At 38.7% G+C, this 22,155-nt stretch overlaps 1 protein-coding gene across 2 annotated transcripts in view; it reads right to left on the bottom strand.

Annotated features, from left to right (window-relative positions):
* Positions 1-9,318: 9,318 nt before the first annotated feature.
* Positions 9,319-22,155, bottom strand: part of eepd1 (endonuclease/exonuclease/phosphatase family domain containing 1) — a 29,919-nt gene continuing 17,082 nt past the window's right edge. The window contains exons 2-7 of one of the 2 annotated variants that reach the window (XM_062410163.1): positions 21,656-21,707; positions 13,648-13,758; positions 12,114-12,248; positions 11,215-11,353; positions 10,680-10,874; positions 9,319-9,777 (exon numbers count right to left, since the gene is read on the bottom strand). In XM_062410163.1, coding sequence (XP_062266147.1) covers positions 9,587-9,777; positions 10,680-10,874; positions 11,215-11,353; positions 12,114-12,248; positions 13,648-13,758; positions 21,656-21,707 — 823 coding nt within the window. In that variant the 3' untranslated portion in view covers positions 9,319-9,586. The remainder of the gene's footprint in view (positions 9,778-10,679; positions 10,875-11,214; positions 11,354-12,113; positions 12,249-13,647; positions 13,759-21,655; positions 21,708-22,155) is intronic. The other variant, XM_062410165.1, reaches the window with a different exon arrangement.

Here is a 22,155-nt window from a genome sequence, read left to right as displayed (position 1 = left end):
CTACAGGTGGAGGATTGTAACGACTCTGAATGAAACAACATATCCGGTTAGAGGCTTTAAGGGAATTTGAGATGTGATTATGTTTCATAATCAATGCTGCTAAATCACTAAAACGTATTTGGTCTGTCCATTTTTTGCATTAAAAATAGTTAAAATCACATATTACCTCCCTACATGAAGAGACTCTAAAGCATCATCAAAGCTCAGAATAAAGCTGTTTATTTTCACAAATGTCAAGACAGCACAGACATGACAGTCAAGTTTCCCGTATTGTGAGGAACACAAAGAACAATAGCATGGAACTAAAGAGAAATCTGTTATTTTAGGTGATTCCCTGCCTCGTCTTTGAAAGGAAAAAACTGAAGACAGAAGTGATTTGGCAACCTGAGCTGAACCATTCAAAGTCTACCGCTCATTTGTAATGGAAATACACTTAATACGGGTGAAAAATAAGGTTTAGCAGTGACTTAGTTTCTAGTTGACTTAGTTTGACTCTCTCTGCAGCAGCGTCCCCACAAATACACATCTGTTTGGATCCATATCCGTGAGTTCTGCTTTAAACCTGCAGTAGATAAACCCCACACCGATGAAAAGAGGGAAATCTGTTTAATCAATCAATCAATCAATCAAATTTTATTTGTATAGCCCATATTCACAAATTACAATTCATCTCATAGGGCTTTAACAGGGTGTGACATCCTCTGTCCTTAACCCTCAGCAAGAGTAAGGAAAAACTACAAAAAACCCTTTTAACAGGGTAAAAATATGTAGAAACCTCAGAGAGAGCCACATGTGAGGGATCCCTCTCCCAGGACGGACAGAAGTGCAATAGATGCCACGTGCAGGAGAACATCATCAATAATCAAAGTCTCTAGCAGCATTGATGAAGCACAGTCCATGCTCAGCAACCATCTAGACCACGATCCACCATCCAGACCAGACGCCACTTCAGTCCTCAGTCACCGTCCACCGCCGCCCACCAGGAGGACCCATCACAAGCCACCACTGCGGTCCTGGTCCACCGCCCGTGCCCAATGCCAACGCGACACAGGGTCCGCCACCAGCACCACGATCAGCCCACATGACTCAGAATCCGCCACACTGGATCCAACACCGCGACCCCCGGTGCGCGATCCACAAACCGTAATCCATGGTGCGGCCACAGAGGCCCTGGATCTGCGGGTGATAAAGCAAAGGGATTCCGGGGAAGGGGGATAGGGATGGAGAAGAGGAAGGAGAAGCTGGAAAGAGAAGCTCCGTGTGTCATGTGTTAGAGCGCACTAATTAGCTCTAACTATAAGCTTTATCAAAAAGAAAGGTTTTGAGCCTACTTTTAAACGAACAGATGGTGACTGCCTCCCGAACTGAAAGTGGTAGATTATTCCACAGCCGAGGGGCTTGATGGCTAAAAGCTCTGGCTCCTACTCTACTTTTGGAGAATTTAGGGACGACAAGTAGGCTTGAATTCTGGGAGCGGAGTGCTCTAGTGGGTTTATAAGGTATTAACAGCTCTTTAAGGTATAAAGGCGCTATATTATTAAGGGCCTTGAAGGTGAGGAGGAGAATTTTAAATTCTATTCTAGATTTAACTGGAAGCCAGTGTAGCGATGCTAATATTGGAGAAATGTGCTCTCTTCTCTTTGTTCTCGTCAGGACACGTGCTGCAGCATTTTGGACAAGCTGTAGAGTCTTTAACGACTTCCTGCTGGAGCCTGATAATAATGAATTACAATAGTCCAGTCTCGATGTAACAAAGGCGTGGACTAGTTTTTCTGCATCTTTTTGTGAAAGGACATGTCTAATTTTTGAAATATTACGCAAGTGGAAAAAAGCGGTCCTAGAAATTTGTTTTAAGTGACTATTAAAGGATAAATCAGGATCGAAGATCACTCCCAAGTTCCTGACTGTTTCATTGGAAGCAAGGGCAATGTCGTCTAGCGCAGCTATATCATTAGATAATGCATCTCTAAGGTGTTTGGGGCCAAGTATTATAACCTCTGTTTTGTCTGAGTTTAATAAGAGAAAATTGCGGGTCATCCAGGTTTTTATGTCCTTGAGACATGTTCGAAGTTTAGTTAATTGATTACTTTGTTCAGGTTTTATTGACAAATATAACTGGGTGTCATCCGCATAGCAGTGGAAATTTACCGAGTGTGTCCTGATAATGTTTCCTAGTGGAAGCATATATAATGAGAATAAAATTGGGCCGAGCACAGAGCCCTGTGGAACACCATGATTAACTTTGGTGCGCACAGATGACTCATCATTAATTTGCACAAATTGGGAGCGATCAGAAAAATACGATTTAAACCAGTTAAGGGCGGTTCCATTAATGTTAATTAACTGTTTTAGTCTTTGTAATAAAATTTGATGGTCAATTGTGTCGAATGCTGCACTGAGATCTAACAGAACGAGGACAGACACAAGTCCCTGATCTGAGGCTATTAAAAGGTCATTAGTGACTTTTGCCAAGGCTGTCTCTGTACTGTGATTGGCTCTAAACCCCGATTGAAAGTCTTCATATATATTATTTTCCTGGAGAAACTCACACAGCTGATTGGCTACCACTTTTTCTAAGATTTTAGAAATGAAGGAGAGGTTAGATATTGGTCTGTAATTGGCTAAAACCTCTGGGTCTAGGGTGGGTTTTTTGAGTAGGGGTTTGATGACAGCTATTTTAAAAGACTGTGGTACATAACCTGATGATAATGACAGATTGATAATGTTAAGTAACGAACTATCAATTAGGGGCAGAATGTCTTTAAGTAAGTTGGTAGGAATGGGATCTAAGATACAGGTTGTTGGTTTAGAACCTGAGATTAATTTGGTAAACTGATCACGGGTGATCAGAGAGAAGCTGTCTAAGTAATGGGTAGGATTCTCAGCCGTTTCTGAGATCTCTAATGGGAACTGCTCTAACAACCTGACATGAAGCTGCAGCACGGTTTGGGGCTCACTCGGTCCTGTGGTCCTGTTTAAGGTCCCGCAGCAAAGCACTGTGTTTACCTAACAAATTAGGATAATTAGTGGCTGTGTAAAGTAATCCACAGGCCTAGGCCCATTGTGCGTACTGATGCTCATATGGTCTCATTTGAATGCAGCTGAGCAGCGTTCAGAGTTGGAAGTGTTTCTCCTTGCTCCTCACATGTCAGCACCCCAAGGCTCCAATAATTTCTCACCTCTAATTTGACAGATCCCAACGGAGGGGACGTTTTCCTCAGGTGAGTTCACTTCAAGCTACAGTCATTAGTGTGTGTGTGTGTGTGTGTGTGTGTATGCTGAAACACTAGACTGTGTGTGTGTTCAGATTTATTTTATGATCATAACTTTGGTATGCACTACTTCATCTGGCTGTGTTAGCTGAAGTTTCAATTCAAACAGCATTTCAAAAGTAAATGCAAAAGAGGCAATATTATGGATTAGTAAAGTGTTGAGATGTTAATAAGTGTGTTTTAAAGCTAAGCTAGGCTGATCCCATTCTGACTCCAGCTCTGTACTGTAACTCAGGGTCTCGCAGGTCTCTGCATTCAACTGGAAAATGTTTACTGAACTTGTTTTCACACCGGTATTTTTTGGTTGAGTGAACTTAATTATGGTTTGTTATCACGCTTGGTGCAATCGGGTAATTGGGAACTAAAGAGCTAAAAGACTCATGCAGCTGTGTTTTCTATCCTGGGAGACAGCAAAGCATGTGAAATTCATCCACCTGCGGAGTAGATATTAGCAGCCAGAAAGTTTTTACCTGCACGTACAACAACACACAAAGTACTTTCCTTCTGCAATAAGACACATGATCAATAAATGGAGTGGACATCTTCACTTAGTTTGAAGTCATGCATTCTGGCTGTGTGGAAAGAAACAGAACCAAGGGGAAAACATACATGGTTTTATGAACGCATCGATTGATTCGAAACCAAAACAAACAAGCAAACACCCTCAGATCATTGACAATAGTGGGTTTGGTGAGCCAATCAAAAAGTTCCACGTCTAGAATTGATAGTTCACAGTAAACAGTAAAAGACTTGACAGCTAAATTCAAAAGAAGCAATAAGTTACAATGAGATAAGAGAAAGTTAAATAAGCAGGACAGAGATGAGGCTACTGCAGATATATAGAAAAAAAGATTTAAATCTCCACTGTATTCACCTATATAAGGTGTATTATTGAACATTATTTACAAAGAATACTGCAGATTGTTCACATGAAGTGTATTATTGCACACCTATCGAGCAATGGTGAGTAAAACATTAGAACTGATGACTGGTGCTTGTGTTGGGAGTTGGAAGAAGTGGTCGTGCAGAGGTAGTAAGTATTAGTGAATGAAAATGGGAGAATAGGAACTTCCTCTTGCAGTGGAAGTGAAGCTTTCTGTCTGTGGGTCATGGATCTTATCACACACTATTTGTCTTGTTAAATACATGCTTTGTTTATCAGAATGCTCTTTCACAGCGGTAAGCTTCTTGCTGGAAACGATTTTTGAAATGTCACATGTCCAAATGTAGAGCAGTTATGAGGAGCTGACTCTGCACTTTGCTGTGGTGTGGCGATATTTCTCACTTTATTTGAAACACAGTCTTTTGATTTGTGAGAAAAATTAACTCAAAGTGAAATTATGAATAGAAACAATGCATACTTTCAAATACCATTTTTCCTCTAGAAGCTGCTGCTTTACCATATTAATCTAATGTACATTAATGAATATGGAAGTTAATAGTGAAACAGATTCAGTAAAACAAAACACTGTGACATTTTATCATAGCATAAAATATGCCAAATATAAAACAAATTTTCCCACTAGGCCATTTCTTTAGTCACATAATATCCTGACTTACTTCCGGTTAAACAACAATATTGTATTGCAATTCTCATGCATTCAATGACAAAAATATGTTTTTAGGGAAGATTGAAAAGCATACTTTTAATATAGTAGTGGGCCCTTATACTCATTCGTTGTGTCTGTCCTCAAAATATCATAGTTTATAGATGACATTTGTGAAAATATCCCATAACTTTATCTTGAGGCATTTGAAAAAAATAAAACCATTTAAATTTTTGTAAAAGCTTGGTTTTGAAAAACAAAACTCGTTTAAGGGTTTTTTAATACACATTGCACATTTTCCGGAAATGTTATGATTTATATTGAATAAAACATATTTTATTAACACAAAGGTAGACATTTAGAAGAGAGTAAACAGAAAAGGACAAAATTGAATTGAAACAAATTTAATTGGGGTGGCTTTACATTCATAATTTCGACACCGTTATCAGAATTTTTACATGGTCTCACCCTCTATTAAAACTTAACTTGATCCAAATTTTGGAAAACTACACAAAATGTCGGGAAATGAGTACATGACATTCACAATGTAATTTTTTGACATATCAGACAAGTGATTTGGGCATCTTTGAGTTTCCTTTCCTCTTCCTCTGGCTGCAGTCTGATTCTATGGGTTTTCACTTTTAGCTATGAGACCTTTGTCAGTCATTGTTGCTGTGATTTCTCTTGGCAAAGCACATTTGACTCCAATTTAGTAGTTGTTCTTGTTGTAAATCAGCTTTTTACAAATGACAGCTCAACTCTAATGGACTGGAAGGTAAAATAAAGACATAAAGCCAATAAATCAAGGTATTTTCTTCGAGAAAGTAATCATGCAAACTTAAACACAGCAGAGAAAAGTCTTCAAATTATGATAAAACTTCTAATGTTATGAAATGCACAAACTCTGAAGGTGAGGTGGCACTAAGTAGAGCACATATTTCCATCAAGGCCAAACTGTCCCCTTAAATTCACTCAAGCTGCACCACACAGTCATAGATACATTTTTTCATAAATGTGCCGGATTTGGTTTTTTCATCAGAATCCAGCATTAACTCGTTGGGAACCCTAAACCTGAAAAATAAAACAATAGTTTTAAAGACAAAAAACACACTCTTTGGTGGAGGTAATAGTCAAGACATAAAAAAACTGGGCAATAGAGGTTCCAAAGTCATTTTGTGGCGCTGTGCTGTATTAATAACTGTAACAATAATTATACCTAAGTATGACCTATGTTGTTATGACATAATCCACACGTATATTTGTATATTAAATTCAGTTTAATATTAGTTTTGTTGGAGATAACTGTTTGGCTCTTCATGAATTCTAACTCACCTTCTACTCCATACTATTGGATGTTATGATACTGCCCTCTGCTGTTGTGCTGCATGTACAACACTAGTCTAATCATAACCTAAAGATTAAATACTGGACTTCCACAGTCAGGGACTGTGAAATTGCTCATAGACATGAATGTTTTTATATCTGTACTGTGACCTGTATTTTCTGCAACGACAAAGTCCATCACAGACGCGTTTTGGTTTTTGCACCAATAGCTTCATACTGGCCTTGTCTGCTGTGAGAGCTCTATCACAATTAGACCCGTGAAGGAAGAGATGAATTCACAGAATAAACATTTTACATTTGGTGGATGAACTCAAGTTAACACTAATGAATAATGTACTATGGTAAATGGTAAATGGCTTTGTATTTATATAGCACTTTTCTAGTCTTGATGACCACTCAAAGCACTTTACAGTACAGTTTTACATTCACCCATTCACACACACATTCATACAGTGCATCTATTCGCAGCACTTAGTAATTCTATGGGGGGCCATTCAGGGTTCAGCATCTTGCCCAAGGACACTTCGGCGTGCAGATGGGTCAGACTGGGGATCGAACTGCCGACCTTCAGGTTGGAGGACGACCACTCTACCCCTCAGCCACAGCCTCCCACACGATACTAGTCAAGCATCACATCATAGTCCTGCATTAACTGTGTTAAAATTCTTTGGCAACATTACTGACCTACTAACTAAAAGATATTTTGTCATAATAAGACATAGTAAGTAGTACATCACTTACAAAACTGATGTGATCAATAATCTATCAATATAGATGGAAATTGTTTAAATGGCATTTCACCATTTTAGAGGTAGACTTTCTCTATAGAGCAAACACTCCTCATTTGCATTTCCCTTTAGTGAAATAATTATGCATTTTGCATGAGTATCACTCTGTTCAAGCAGAAATCAAATGGTGTGTGTAGTTCTACACAAACCTCACACACTACTCCCAGGAGTAAAGGTAGCCATGCTGCATTTATGTACAATGATATGATGATATCTGTAGAACAGAATTTCTTTATCTAACAATGAGCTGATAACATCCTTGTGGGTCTGTGTAAAGGTAAATTCACTCTCTGGATGAATGCAGGCTTCATATGAACACAGCTCTTATTTCACTCTGTGCTGCCAGTTTCAGTTTGGCTGAAGCAAACGCGGATGTTGCCAACAGAGCCACTTCTGATCCTGGAAACTGAAAAATGATCTACTGACTGCAGAGGAGTTTCACCTCACTCTGGCAACAGTCCAGAAATCATTTATCCCAGAAACATCCAAAAGTTGCTTGAGAAAATAAGTTATTCATATACCTGGAGTGTACATGAAGAGTAGAGCTCAAGCCTGCAGGGGGCGCCATCATACTACTGACCCAATGTCAGAGGGGATGGTCTGTCTCGTCTAATTCAGGCATTGCTGCATATTGAGGTGACCTGATCTGCATGGAGGAATCCTCAGTATGGGAGATTGGTGACAGAAAAGATTTGTCCAGGGTATGAACCTGTGTCGTAAGTGTTCCTTTAATACACAGATTCCAGCAGCTCTTGGTAGCTCTGCTAAGCCGCAAGAAAAAAAGGAAACATGGAATCCTATCTAAAGTGTATATCTGTGTGAACTTAGGAAAACACATTTAAAGTTAGCGCTTAAATGCTAAATTTCTCATCCCAACCCATTCAATACATTTTTACTTATGTGATAAAGCTTAAATGAGAAAAATATTCAGATGGTTAGCGTTGGAGTCCGTCTGTGGCAAACTGAATGGAATAGAAGTGTTTTAAGGGGTAAACAATTGCATGTAAGGTCCAAATCTTTCACACTGCATTTCAGGACAGAAACCAGGTCATGAAGTCCAAGGGCCTCTCTGTAGACCTCTGTGATGTAACTGTGTGGCACAGATCAGAGCAGGGCTATTAAACCATTTCTAAAGATCTGCATGTTCCCTGGAGCACGGTGACCTCAATCAAATAAGAAAACACCAGGACTCGAGAGTGATCCAGTCCTTTTCAGTGTCCCACATCAGTGTGAAGTCTGTTATTAAAAAGAAGGTTTGTGGAAAAGATTGATTCACCAAACTGTTTAACCTCTCACTTGGAGCTGAATCACTTGAACATGCACAGCAAAGCAGTGATTGAGTTTATGCCTGCAAATGCTGGTTATATATATATATTAATCTAAAGCTTGTTGTTTATTTTTTTTACAATTTGTTATTGTTTATTGAATATATATTGATCGGCACAAATGGAAAGCAAATCCATCTGTTTACAATGAATATTAGAAACAGTTGATAAAAAAAATCATAGCAACTCCTTCCTAAACATTCAAGGTTTAGGACCATTTTTCTAGCTGCAGGCTGGTAGGACAAGTTTCACATTTAAAATAAAGGCAAAAAAAAGGAAAAGAAAAAAACAACTCTATCAAAAAGCAGCTTTAGAAACAAGAGAGAAATGTTCAGTTGTGATTAATTACATTTTCAGCGTCATGGCAGAATTTGGGCGGATGATGTTAAAGAGAATGCTTCAGTTACCCAGAAAATACAATTTGATTTATTTTTTGAATTGCATAACTCATCTGATCGTTCCGAACTACACAAACATCTAAGAGTATTCTTGTAGAAAAGAACTAAAGAATTGTGCCGTGATAATTGACTTAGTATTTGAAAGATGTCAGGCCAGGGCTGAGTTTATTAAAAGGCATCAAATGTGACACGTAATCAGCCAATCTCACTTACTTGCTCTTAACCGGAGCTAAAGTATCTGTATTTTCCACATGTGTACAATGACCAACAAATACTGTATGATCTCAGCTCCCTCATTATAATATCACTTACAGTAGCAGTCTCTTCATGTTTAATTTCATACTTTTCTTAATTGGTGAAGACTAGTGTATATATAAAAACGCACGGATAAATCATCATCGAAAGCATCACTGTGGCTGATGAGCAGTTGAGAGAACAGCAGTGTCCTCTGCCGTGTCACCTCATCTCCAGCAGAGAGGAAGACGGCAGCTCCCACGTGCACAAAGTGGTCTCACGTACATAATTTAAGAGCTCTGCAGCCGAGACGTTATCTTCCTCTCCACTCACAGGCCTCTGATCAGTCCTTATGTATGGATACTGCACTTATTTGCATAAATGATTTATTATTCAAACACTGCAGGAGCATCTATCAATTTGTCTTTATTTCATTTACATATAGAAAATGGTTGGCACATTTCTTGAATTAGTACATTATTTTGTCTGAACATTTGTGTTGTTCTATGACTTACCAGTCACAATTATACACTGATAAACGGAAACGCAAAAGGCAGTCTTGGCGCTTCTTCACATTCACCAGGACCCTCTTTAATTCCATGTCACAACAAGACAGAGCAGGATCCAGACAGGATAAAGTGTCATCCACCACATTCTCTAGTGTCACTGTGGATGATGTCACCGTTCATGTTTGGGCATAGTGTCTCTTCTGTCCACTTCCACCATACCAGGCCTGCTCAGCTCCTTAGGGGACACGTCTGCATAAAACTCAGCTACCACAGGGCAGTGATCTGACGCCACGCCGCCCCATGACCAGTTATCCGGGATCCAGGGGTTGGTCAAGCCCTCCCGCACGACCATGCAGTGGCCTGTCGGAGGGAAACACAAAATGTACGTGAGACTTCATGACAGCTCTAATATCATACTGACACTATGTACTGATTTGTTTACACTCTGAGGCTTGATCTGACAAAAACTGTTGCATTCTACTTCCGACTATCATGAAACACAGGAAGAAAATAAGGAATCCTGCACTTAAAAGTAGTGGGAGATTTGGGTCTGACTTGATTTGAACCTAACTTAAAGTAAAACTCATTTGATCTAATCAGTTATGTAGGAAATGTTCACAGCTTCAGAAAAACAATCTGGTCAGTGGTCAGATACCTAAATGACTTGAACTTGCCCCAAGGACTCAAGACTGGACCCGAATTTTGTCTAAAATAAAATTAGTATTGACTTTAAATCCTTTTAGTTTGAATTTGACATAAGAATTTAGTTTTCTTTCTTTCTAACCCTAACCCTAACCCTAACCCAAGACTCAAGCTTTTTCTCAAATTAATAGGACTTGTCTCAAATGGAAGAAGATTTGTACTAAGACTTTGTCATTAGGGTTAGACTAACCCTAACTCTTATAACTCTCCTTGAAGAACTGAATTATATTAAACCTGTTTCTACTGAAAGCAACACTCAGACACAGACTTTTCTCAAATGACTCAAATAACCTGGGACTTGACTAGAACTTTTCTGATATGAATCAGATTGAACTTGGTTGGCTCAGGAGGGAAAGTCAATCAACAGGGTCTGCATGCCAAAGTGTCCTTGGGCAAGATACTTAACCCAAAACCCCCAAGAATGATTTGGTGTTTTCGAAAGGTACTTGGGAATTGAAGTAAACTTTGATTTAAAACTTGACTTGGACCTGTTATGAGAACTTAGCATTTCAAATTTTAAGCTTGACCACCATTTCCAAACACCCATAGTGTACACCTACCGGAACAGAGCTTCTTGAGGGAGCGGCTGACCCAGATGTTGTCCAGGCATTGGGTGCCCTGTGGTGAGCGGGTGCTGATGTTGGTGAACTGGGTGGATGGAATCAGCGCACAGAGTTTCTCTTTTCTCAGTATGTCCAGCTCGGAGCTCTGAGGGGGGGAGCCGAAATCTCCCAGCACCACCAACTCCTTCTCAGCTGCACAGAAAGACATGGAGGGTAATGAATGGAATTCTAATCAATTACATTCACGCAGAGCTGGAAATATAGCTGTGACTTCCTCAATAGTAAAGTGGTAGGTCAATATTCTCTCCTCTGACTAATTCTCATTGATCATCGTCTTTGTTACAATTATAAGGAGAAAAGAGCTACACCAATAACCTTCCGCGATGAATCAATTACTCGACACTTTGAGAGACTAAGTGGGCGTTAACTTATTTGAAGTTTAATGTGTTCGGGGTCTGTGTGAATCCAGTGTGTGAGACGTGAGCTGTAAAGTCTGGAAACGCAGATCTTGGCTCTGATGTGACAGACTGACCTTTGAGTGTCTCCTGGATACTCGGCGAGAGGCGCTGATATTTTACTTCTTCTGTGTTGTGGTTCTTGCCGTTGGACTCTCCTGGTGAAGCTGTGGCCTGCATGTGCAAGTTCACCACTGTCAGTTCGTATGAACCGACCTGATGGAAAAAAAACGTCATATGATCTGGTTGGAATTTATTAGCCTTAATTAGCCTTTCGGGACCCCAAACGGGCCCGGATAAGCTTTGGTCTGGGAGAAATGAAACACTTCTAACTAATAATAACAATAATAATATCAATAACAAAATATGGGGTTGAACACTGTGAAATATGGTTTACAATTACAGGGACATGCTACTCAGTTACAGAGTCAAGTTGATTTAATCAGGAATGAACTTCTCATGTGCAGCTTCTCAGAAAGTCCCCATGGAGCTGATTCAGATATTCACATTTTCTTTTATTATATTCCATATATGTGCTCAAATTTTTTATTTAGATATGAAATGGAATGTGGAACAGTTCTATCATCAAACAATTCTTTATCTGTTCCCTTTAAAAAGATGATCCTGTTAGGAGGTTTTACCAGGAAATATTCTTATTCCTTTTTTTTTCTTCCATTTCTGTTCATCCTTCAATTATTCAAATTAATTACATAATTATTCTTTATATTTTATGTATTATTATGTGTTCCTCATGCTGTATGTTGAGGTCTGAGCCCTCATCATCCACCCAACTTCTCTTGCCTATTGTTTAACATTGTATACAGTGTGTGTATGTGTAACCCATCTTTTAGTAAAACACAGTAAAAGAAAAAAAGCATTATTGCTTGCTAAAGCCCATATCTGCTTCGTATATTGGCAGAAACGGTTAATCTCAAAATTCGAGTATTTTTCATGAAGTCATGAAATCATTACTCACAATAAAGTGAGCCAAGTAGAGGAGAGGGTAGGTGTGATGCCCATTGCCATTGACAACAGGAGCGTCCAAGACAGAAGCGTCCTTCAGGTCAATACCGGACGAGCTGTCCCACAGAAAACCAGAGTAGCTCACTCCCTGTGAACAGAGGATCATGGAAACGGGTGTCAGTTATATATGTTTTTAGATATTTTTGCTGACTTATGAAACAACCAGTCTCTACACCATTATTAACAAAGAGCTCATGACCAGTTTGTGTACATAGTTCATTGTATCAACTATGTGGGCCGTCTCTAAGCTTATTGAATTGTAAACAATTCATTTGTTATGTTCTAACTCATAAACTCATAAGGAGGCGACAGCCATCAAAAATGTTAATTGCTGTATATATGCCACTAAATTACAGCTGAATTATGTCTGTTTATCACTATGTAATAGAGATGTGAATAAAGAACATTAACAAAAAGTCGAATGCTACTTAAATTTCCTGACTGTGGTTTGAATTATATTATAATGTAAATAAAAGTTAAGGTATGAATTCACAGAAACTCTACGAATACTCGGTAAAAAAACATCGAAAGGGATAAATAGATAGATCAAAGGCATGGCAGTAAACTAAGACATCAAATTACAGAAAAAAATATTTTTTACACTGGGGTAGAAATACTCAGGACATTAAGTCCGGTCTGCCCCCAGGAGATTGTGACAAGACATAAAAATGAATCTAGAAAAAGTAGATACAATACTGAATATGATTTTTTTTGTTCGGCCAGTTTTAGTGACCATAGAAAAGTTTAGGAAGCAACCAGATTGGCATTTGACAAATCAATCAGTTACTTTTCATATTTGTTCATTTTTGTTAAAAACAAACCACAAAAAATAATATAAGTATAAAGCCCACCTTGCTCAATTATATCACCAAAATGGAGGTGAGTGATTCACCTCATTTCAGTTTTCCCTTTACATCACAGATTAGCGCCTACCACTGATAGATGTCCTTAACTATGCCTCGGCCATCTGTCCAAAATACCAAATCACAAGCTCTTTCGTACACAAATCTCTCCACAGATTTCGCTAAACTCATGTGATCACAGGACTATTTGTGCATGTATGGCTGCCTTGACGCAAAGCCACTCACTTCAACTCAAAGCCAAAGGTCCAATTTGTTCTGTTTTGTTTTGTTTCCTGTGAAAGGACTGAACTCCACTGTTTAGAACGTCAGCTGTGGACTATAGTTCCAGTTCTGCTCAGTTGAGGGGACTGGGAACTGGTACATGTGCCATCACACTAAGCACAACAAGGATGCACAGAAAAACAAGGACTACCGCTGCTAGCTGCAGTTAGCGAGCTAGCTATCTAATAGCCAACAATGGCCTTAAATTACAACTTTTAATGAAACAATCAGTATGAATAATCTGAAGAGTAGATTATATGCTATATTACCATTAGTTATAACTTTATTTATAGATCACTTTCCTAAAAGGACATTTTAAATAAAGCTGCTTTGATGATTGATCCGTCACATTTGTTGACTCACCTTACTGGAGTATCCGGTGGGTTTTTCAGACACAACACTTTTCCAGAGCCCTCGTGGCCACTTCCACTTCCGTATGCTGGCCAGTGTACCTTGGTTTAATTCCACACAGAACTGCATGAGAACATAAAGAGGGAAATTACTGTCAGCACTACACATCATCCTTTCAAAAACCTGCAAAACCTTCTCAGTCGAACCACAGTGTTTTCTAAAGTATAAAACACGAGTATCGGGGCCACTTTGAAAATAAAATTGGTAGTTACAACTTTATCCTTGTAATATTAAAAGTGTCTTCTCAATTACAACTTTATTTTGATAATATTTTGTAATATTTTTCTTGTAGGTCAGGTCAAACCTTTGAGTAAAATAATCAATTGTACATAGCAACTAAAACTTTGAAATAAAAAACATAAAACATGAATACTGCGATTACAGGCCCATGGAAAGTTTAATGTATATCTTCCAAATTAAGATAGCCCTTCTTACATATGTTTATATATAGAGCTGTAGTCACACCTGACATGTGTTCTTTCATTTGTGTTTATTGAATTAATTCATTAATTCATAAAATGATTAGCTAAATCCCATATGTATTGCACACATTGGAATTTAACAGCTTCTTGGCTAAACACTGATGAGACGCTATATGGTCCTGTAGGTGCCAAGAAAATTGTAAGATGATATGAGGATCAGTGCACGATAAAAAGCTAAAGAAATAAGAGAGAGATGCCTGAATAGTGGGGACACGGCTTAATCGAAGTGATCTGATGGTTCTGTTCATAATCAGTGCGAAATACATGACAAAGTGAAGTAAACAGGGAGTACTGTTTTTCATTTTAACTCTACAAGGCAGATTAACCGCAGCAAAAACATGTTTGGCTCATCAGACTAACTGCCACTGAAAAACAAAACGGAGTTCAATGAACTCAAATAGCCTCATGTGTCAGAGGAAATACAAGGAGCAAGATGAAGCCTCTTATGTAAACATCACAGAGGGATCTCTAAACCAACAGAGGAAAGATTTTGTTACATCAGCAGGTAAATATGACTCAAGTTTTCTGTTTTTCCACAGAAGAAGATACTCATAAAGGCCCAAGTTGTTGTTGTTGAAAGGGACCAATTCTATGAGCCAGTGTGCGCACACCAGTCTAAAAGGACACCAATAAATATATATAAGTGAAAATATGCAACAGTTAAATAATATCTTCTGCTGTAACGCACAAGTCTTATTTAGTTTACATAAAGGGACTGACTTTTACCTCAGCCAAGACGCTCAAGTTTTCGTCTATAGGGATCACCACAAACCCCAGGAGAAGGATGTAGTTTGGGTCAATTTTGTTGAAGAACCGGATCAATGAGGCAGATAAAGAAACTTTTTTCGCTTTCTACCTTGTGAATTTGTGTCACTTTCTAAAGAAATAATACAGAGATCTTGATCAGAATCAGAATCAGAATCAGAAGTATTTTATTGCCAAGTAGGTTTATACCTACAAGGAATTTGTTCTGGTTATTGGTGCATACAATGAACATAGAAACATAAAACGCAATAAATACAACATAATAGGAAAAGCAATAAAAAATAGAAAACCAGTATATATTTATTCACTGTTTACTTCTTATTTACTCACTTTTTTCCAATATTTATACAAAGTAGCATTTATTTTGACATAAACATTTCTGAATAAAAATATATGAAAGATAAAAGATATAAAAGATAGATGAAAACAATGCATATTTAGGGAGTTGCTCATATTTGGAGTTGCTCTCTATGAGTGTGTGTAATGAGGAGTAGCTTGATTGAATCATAGGGGGCTGTTGGCCCTTAGTAGAGGCATGTGCTCTACTGAGTGCCATTCTGGTTCTTTTTGCAAAACCCAACGACTCATGTTATACCACAATGGTCGGACAAGACTCGAAAGATTCTTGTGATGTAACAGAACAGTATCCCCTTAAATGTTTAGTGCTGTTGAGGTCAGGTGATCATAGAGGAAACTGAATGAGAGTCAGGACTCCTTGATTTATTTGGTCTTAAAAGCAAAGGAAGGAGTACTAATTCCAGTATTAGTATTTTTTTTAATCAAGTGCTGTGTGGATGTAATCTGTGAATGGCAGGAGGGGTCCCAAGGACAAAAATAGCAAGTCACCTCGAGTTCCCATCAAGCATTGTTTAAAGGACAAACTATAAATAGTAACTTTATTATTCTTCCAGGCATTCCAAAAAAAAGTCTGGCAAATGTCAACCTGAGAACGAGAGAAAAAAACTCCTCCCAAATTAGGAATATTTTCAAATGAATAACTAAATAAGTGTGCAAAAATAATCTTTTTTTACGGTCTTAACTTGTGAATAAGAACAAACCATACATTCCATTTAACCATGCTGCTGACAAAGGAATGTGAAACTACACAACTACAAGTTATTCATCAGGCGAATTAGTGTAACTGAAGAATACATGCACAATCAAATGTTCATATGAATCATAGCAGCTCAATCACATCGCACTGTCACTGTAAATATCACACTGTGTCAATGTTAACAAGTAAGAACTGAAGCTGGGTCGTTGTGGCCACTTGCGTTGGTTAGCGAGTTGTTTTGATACCGTTGTAATATTATATTTGACATCGTTTCAGCAATGCTGGTTAACTTTGGCTGGGGTGAGTTATCTGCACATGCTGTAAATAATATGTAGCCTTGCATCAATGTGAAACAAAATAAATCGAGAAAACATTTCTCAATCAACTGTTAACAACATATGTTAACATACGTTGTCTTGTTTACCTGATAAAACAATGTTACATTATTTGTATTTGATATAATTTTACAATGACTTTCTTCCTTAACTCGCTCGTAGTTTTTTTTTATCTTCCCTTGGCCGGGCTTCGTCCAGACAATTCTATGGAATAGTTCAATATTGTGTTAGCCTTTTTTTAACAACACGAAGCAGTTAACTAATGTGATGATTAATGGATTGGAAAGATACAGCAGGTTTGTGAACAATGCCTGTGATTTTGTATTATACAGTTAACAAGAGTAGGTTTGGCTGAAATGTGTTTGGTCCATGTGCGAGATTGAGGACTTTTTTAAAAACAGTTTTGTACTCTGACTAATCCCTATGGAGAGTCCAGCCTGACCTTGTGCTCAATGGCATTACTGGCTAATCTCTTCTGTGGAAAGTAGCAAAGGTCAGAAAAAGTATTTGCGTAAAAGCATAGTTAAAAAGGACCAGCGACCAATGGTCACTCCCAGACAATAAAGTTTCTAAGGTTGGACTCACTTTTGCTGCTAGGCCCAAAAAATAAAAGTAATTCCACCTGATGCAGCGAGTTGAGATATCGTAACTTTCAGTCTTTTGTTGAATTAAGTAAAAAGAAAAATGACCCATCATGCAATTCAATAACATATATGGTCAGGCCCTGCCTAATAAACAGTTTACTGTCAAACTCCACACCGACAGTTCGTAGCACAGGTTTTGTATGAAAAAAATTGTTGTCTCCTTTAAGTGTTTGTGACCTTCTACATAGCAGAACAATGGTGAGGAGGGTTGACATCCTCTGACTGCTGATTACTATTCATTCTAGTAATCAGCTAATTAAATACTTGGCAGTGGCGACTTCAAACTGTATTGTTGCGGCTTTTCCTGTCCCTGGTCTGGCCCCAGTGTCACAGTGGGACGCGACCAGGTGACTCCTCCAGGTCTGGGCTCACTGCCAGCACCTTAACTACATGATGTACCAGCACTTTGGTTGTCACAGGCTGAAGTATGAGTCCCTTTTGTGTTTAGATTGAATGATAATTCATCCGTTTATGTGAACGGCCCTATGGCCCCTGGGGACTGTGATAGAAGGTATATCATGTTGGGGTTTCTAAGCTCCTGGCAGTGTGAAATTGCTTCATTATGAATATTATTACTTACTCAGCAAACGGACAGCGAAGGCAGAATACAGATCACCCTGCTGTTAGTGCCATATAGCTCACTATAACCTCTGATGTCATTTTTACATTGTAGCACTTCACTTAAAATGAGTGTTATCGAGATCTGTGTCGCTCTTATTAAAGTGTTATAGGTGTGTGTTTCAGGGTTATAAAAACTATAGTTATTATTTAATAAAATGTTCTCCTTTAGAGCAAATTGGCACATTTTACAGTTAACTCAGGTCCTGCATTATCGCCTGATCGTGTGATTCTGTCTTACAGAGGGGCCCTGAGTCAAACTCGAGTTCTAACATATTACGTTTTTTACTTTTGTTACTCAATAGAATTGCCTAAAACAAACTGACTGACAAAATTAGCTGCTCTTGAATTTAACTGTGTAACATTACATTGAGTCAAATTATATCAATTTCTGTAGCTTTGGTTTACAAGTTTTTATAGCAGACTAAATCCTCTCTCTGAGGACCCCACAACAGGTTTGCTTAAGGATATCAGATACCTAACTTCAAGATCAAAAGTCAACTAGAAATACAAAATACACAGCATCCCTAGCATTCAATTTGAGTTGTGTTTCAATCCACCTGTTGAATTACAGACCAACCATCAAACCATCAAAAAAATCTGGCTATTCGGCTGCTAAATGCTCCACTAACTTCACTAGCTAGTTGGTCGGCCCACTTGAGCCTGTTTCACTGGTAACAGCTGCCTGCTGCTGCAAGGGAACAGCGCATGGAGGAAGTTATGGACTGGAGCACAATGAGCTGATTGAAACAAAGTCACATCACGATTCACTGTTTGTCACTACAAGCTACATTATTTATTTTGATAAAAAATTGCCACCACTTTAAACTAACTTATTAGTTGTTTCCTTTGCTTTAATAGAAACAACTCTACTCTGAATAGTATTCTGTAATTGAGGCTACAGCCTCTAGGAACCACTCGCAGGACTTGTTGAAATGCAAATATGATGTTTTTCATAAATATATTTTTGGATTATTCTGTATTATTATATGTTTGGTGTCAGTGAGGTCTCTTTCCTGCAGGTAAAAAACAGCCTCAGTCGCTTAATATGAACCATAGGCAAAACAAACAATACAAAGACAAAAAAAAAACTAAACAGCCTTTTCAGAGCATGATGGTAAATAAAGAAATTAAGGGGGTAATCTGAGCTGACCTCACTGAACTGAGGAGTGCCAGAAAACTGTGGCTTCATGTGTGTGCCTTCATGCTTGTGTGTTATTACAGTTTACTTTCACAAAGTCTTATTGACAGTTCCCTGTTAGACGTCTGACAGTATGACCGATAACGGTGTTGAAACCTAACCACAGACAGAGGGTTCCTAAGTGACAGGGGACAACACAACAGTCTAAACACAGCACAGACTCTGTGTGTGACTAATCATGACACATGTCCATAGCAGACATAGCTTCCACATTTACAGTGAAACGCTGTTTATTAGCTTGGATACCGATTTAACACATCCTCTTTTCAGTGTGATGTCAATGGGAACTGAGACCTGATATGGGACAGAGAATGATGGCGTTGAGTTCAGTAATAGATGGATATACCCAAAAGTCCTGCACGGCCAAAAAGGCAAATACTGATTAAAGTCCATCTGGTAATTTAAATAAGCCTCTTTCCCATTTCCCTATTGAGCTGTCCTGTCAATAAAGGTGAGAGGCCCCTCCCAAAAGATTAATAATAATAATAATTCTGATCAGTGTGTTCTATGAAGGAACAGACTAGTGGCTTTATATTGAAAATAGGCACCAAAATATGCCTTCATAGTCAAATGTTTACTCTGGGGGACGGGCCCTCGGACCAGTCCTGGATATACATTCATACTTGAAGTGATATCATACTAATCTCAGGATATTACATTTCAGTGCCAGCAAATGCTTTATTTCTAGAGATATTTCTTACATGAAATAGAATGTCAATAAAGTCTGTTACCCTGATTTACAGATACTATTTATAGCTCAGGGTTACCCAGCATGCTTTGTGATGGCACAGAGCATAAAAGGAAGTAGTGAAGGAAGAAGCTATAACACTAACACCACAGCATTGAAAGCTGTTTAATAAGTTGTATTTGAGCTTTGTCATTTTAAGTCCCCTGGGCCAACAATGAATCTTCTGAGTTTTGAACATGGGGAAACAAAAGCCAAAAACATATATATATATATATATTGTAAAGAGTGGAAGAACTCAGAGAGAAACCAAACATTCCTTCTGTAAGAAAACCCTGCGGTAGGAGTGTAGGTGAAAAGAGACGTATGACATGAGAAAACTGCCAGTAAGTCAGTGTGGGCGGCTAGCTGAGTGAATACATTGCAATGAGGGCTACCACTTCCACGTCCAGAGGTAACTCATCCTCCCACCACCTCCCTCTCTCTGTCCAAGATTCTCTGCTCCTGACCTACTTCTCTCTCCATGGAGCTCTGGTTTCTCTGCCAAGGATTCCCCTGGTATCCAAAACCTAAAGTGACCTTACGAATGTGAAAATGTTTGTGTATGTGTGTGTGTGGGCTGAGCGGTCCCTCGGCATGTTGCTCAGAGCGGCATGTCGAACTCTGACATTTGATGCACCAACCTCTGAGCATTAACACAAATTAGGACCGAGCTAGGTCTGACAGGAGCCAAAAAACTGTCCCTAAAAAAATCACTTTGCAAATCATGCAACAGATTGCTCCCCACAACCAACTCAAAATATCATCAACCTACACAATTTTCTCCTTATAGCACATGCTTAACATAGTGACGTATGTTCACATTAAGAGCACTGATTAGCAGCTTGTAAATTTGTGTTTTTGCCAGTAACTCATTATTTTGTTTTGTGTGATCATCTGCAAGACTAGAGTTATGTAACTTTTCCACACTTTTCTAATTCTACATATAAACAGCTACTAAATGCCTTCTCTTCTTAAATCGCTAAGCACATTACATCGCCAAGGAAATTACTGCATCAATTATCTACCAAAGATGCACATTCTAGTTATTAATAATTTCAACTCCAAGGTCCTGGGTCACAGTATATTCAGCTCATGAAAAAGAGGCAGGATGTAAAGTATCTCTCATCACAGCAAACTCTTCTCATATCTTCGTCCGTGTCTCGTACGTGTGGCCCGGCTTTTTCATCCAGAGAAAGTCTGCATGAGCTCCTGAGGGCTCTCAGTTGGACATTAGTGTCCACACATACACCTCCTCAGGAGAAACTGCTGAGGATCTCGAGTTCAGTGCCTGTCTGAAAGCAGCTTATGTGTGTTTTGTTAAACCCATACAAACTGTTAGCATAGCTTTAAGAATATCAATTTGTGGTTCAAAGGGGGACTACGTGCTGAAGCTGTGCTAAAAGTGAAACCACATCTTTACTCAGCTATATCGTTTTTGTTTGAGAACCAGTTAAACAAATAAAATAACATACATTAAAGGGTGACGTATTGATGTGGGGGAAAATGTCATACTTCTTCTGGTTTCATTACACTGGTGCAAATAACTGAGTGATCAGCTTTAACGCGGTGAACTAGAAGATGGATGAGCACAAATGTTCTCTGCTGTGGAAAAAGTCGTAAAAAGCTTTTACTTCCGACAAGATTTACTGTTTAATTGTCTTCCTGCAAATCTGTCTGTTAAGGCAAAATGTGCCGGCATCTTTTAATGTTGTCTTATTCCCCTTTATGTAGAAAAATAAACCAGAATCAAAGTAGAATCCAGGGTATCCTGATTCCTAACACTGCTGAAACTGATACCCTCCCCATAGCAACCACAGTCATATTTATAGTAATGAAAGCACAGGAGAGCATCAATACAGGTCAAACCCAAATATGGGTCCAGAAATAGTTAACACTCGGGAGACGGAGACACACACACACAGAGCGGGTGGAAGGAGAGAGGGAATATTTGAATAAAACAGCGACACATTAAACAAATGGGAAACACTGAGAGAGCGTTTGTCAGGACGTTACCCTGAGCAGTGAGTCATCTTGTTTACAATGATGCAAAACAGAGCTGGCACCAGCATCTACAGTAACAGCCCTCCCAGTGTGACCCAGTCAGAGAACAGTGGGGTGCAAAGTTCTGCTTTACCTTATCAAGAGCCTCCCGCTCCAGAAGGTCCTGCACGGCCAGTATCTTGATGCTGGAAGCAGAGAGAGAGAGAGAGGATGGCTTTTACATTCACATTCAGTATTTGATTTGATGACTGTATATTAAATTATACATTTATTGTTTGTAAAAGAAAATGTTGTGGGATAATTGAGTGCATCGCTGATCTCCCAAATATCTTCTAAAGCCGGAGATATACTTGCTGTTTAACAAGTGTTCGCGTAGACAACTGGCTGCGTCGTGAACGTAGCTGCTTCCATATTTGCCGATGTACTACGCTTGTAAACTAGTCAGTCTGTCAGTTGTCAAAATTACACAAAATCTACTTGATGAATTATCAGGACATTTGGTGAAAGGATATGGTATGGATTAGCAAAGAACACAATACATTTGGGGGAAGATTAGGGAATTTCTTTTCACTTTCTTTAACATTGTGAGAATAACTTATTTGATCTGCTCCAGATTTTGATCGCTGATTCTCT

This window comes from Platichthys flesus, chromosome 17 (assembly GCF_949316205.1).
Source record: "Platichthys flesus chromosome 17, fPlaFle2.1, whole genome shotgun sequence".
Classification (NCBI taxonomy): domain Eukaryota; kingdom Metazoa; phylum Chordata; class Actinopteri; order Pleuronectiformes; family Pleuronectidae; genus Platichthys; species Platichthys flesus.
The sequence above is the reverse complement of the archived record's forward strand: the minus strand, read 5'-3'. Positions and strand labels throughout refer to the sequence as shown.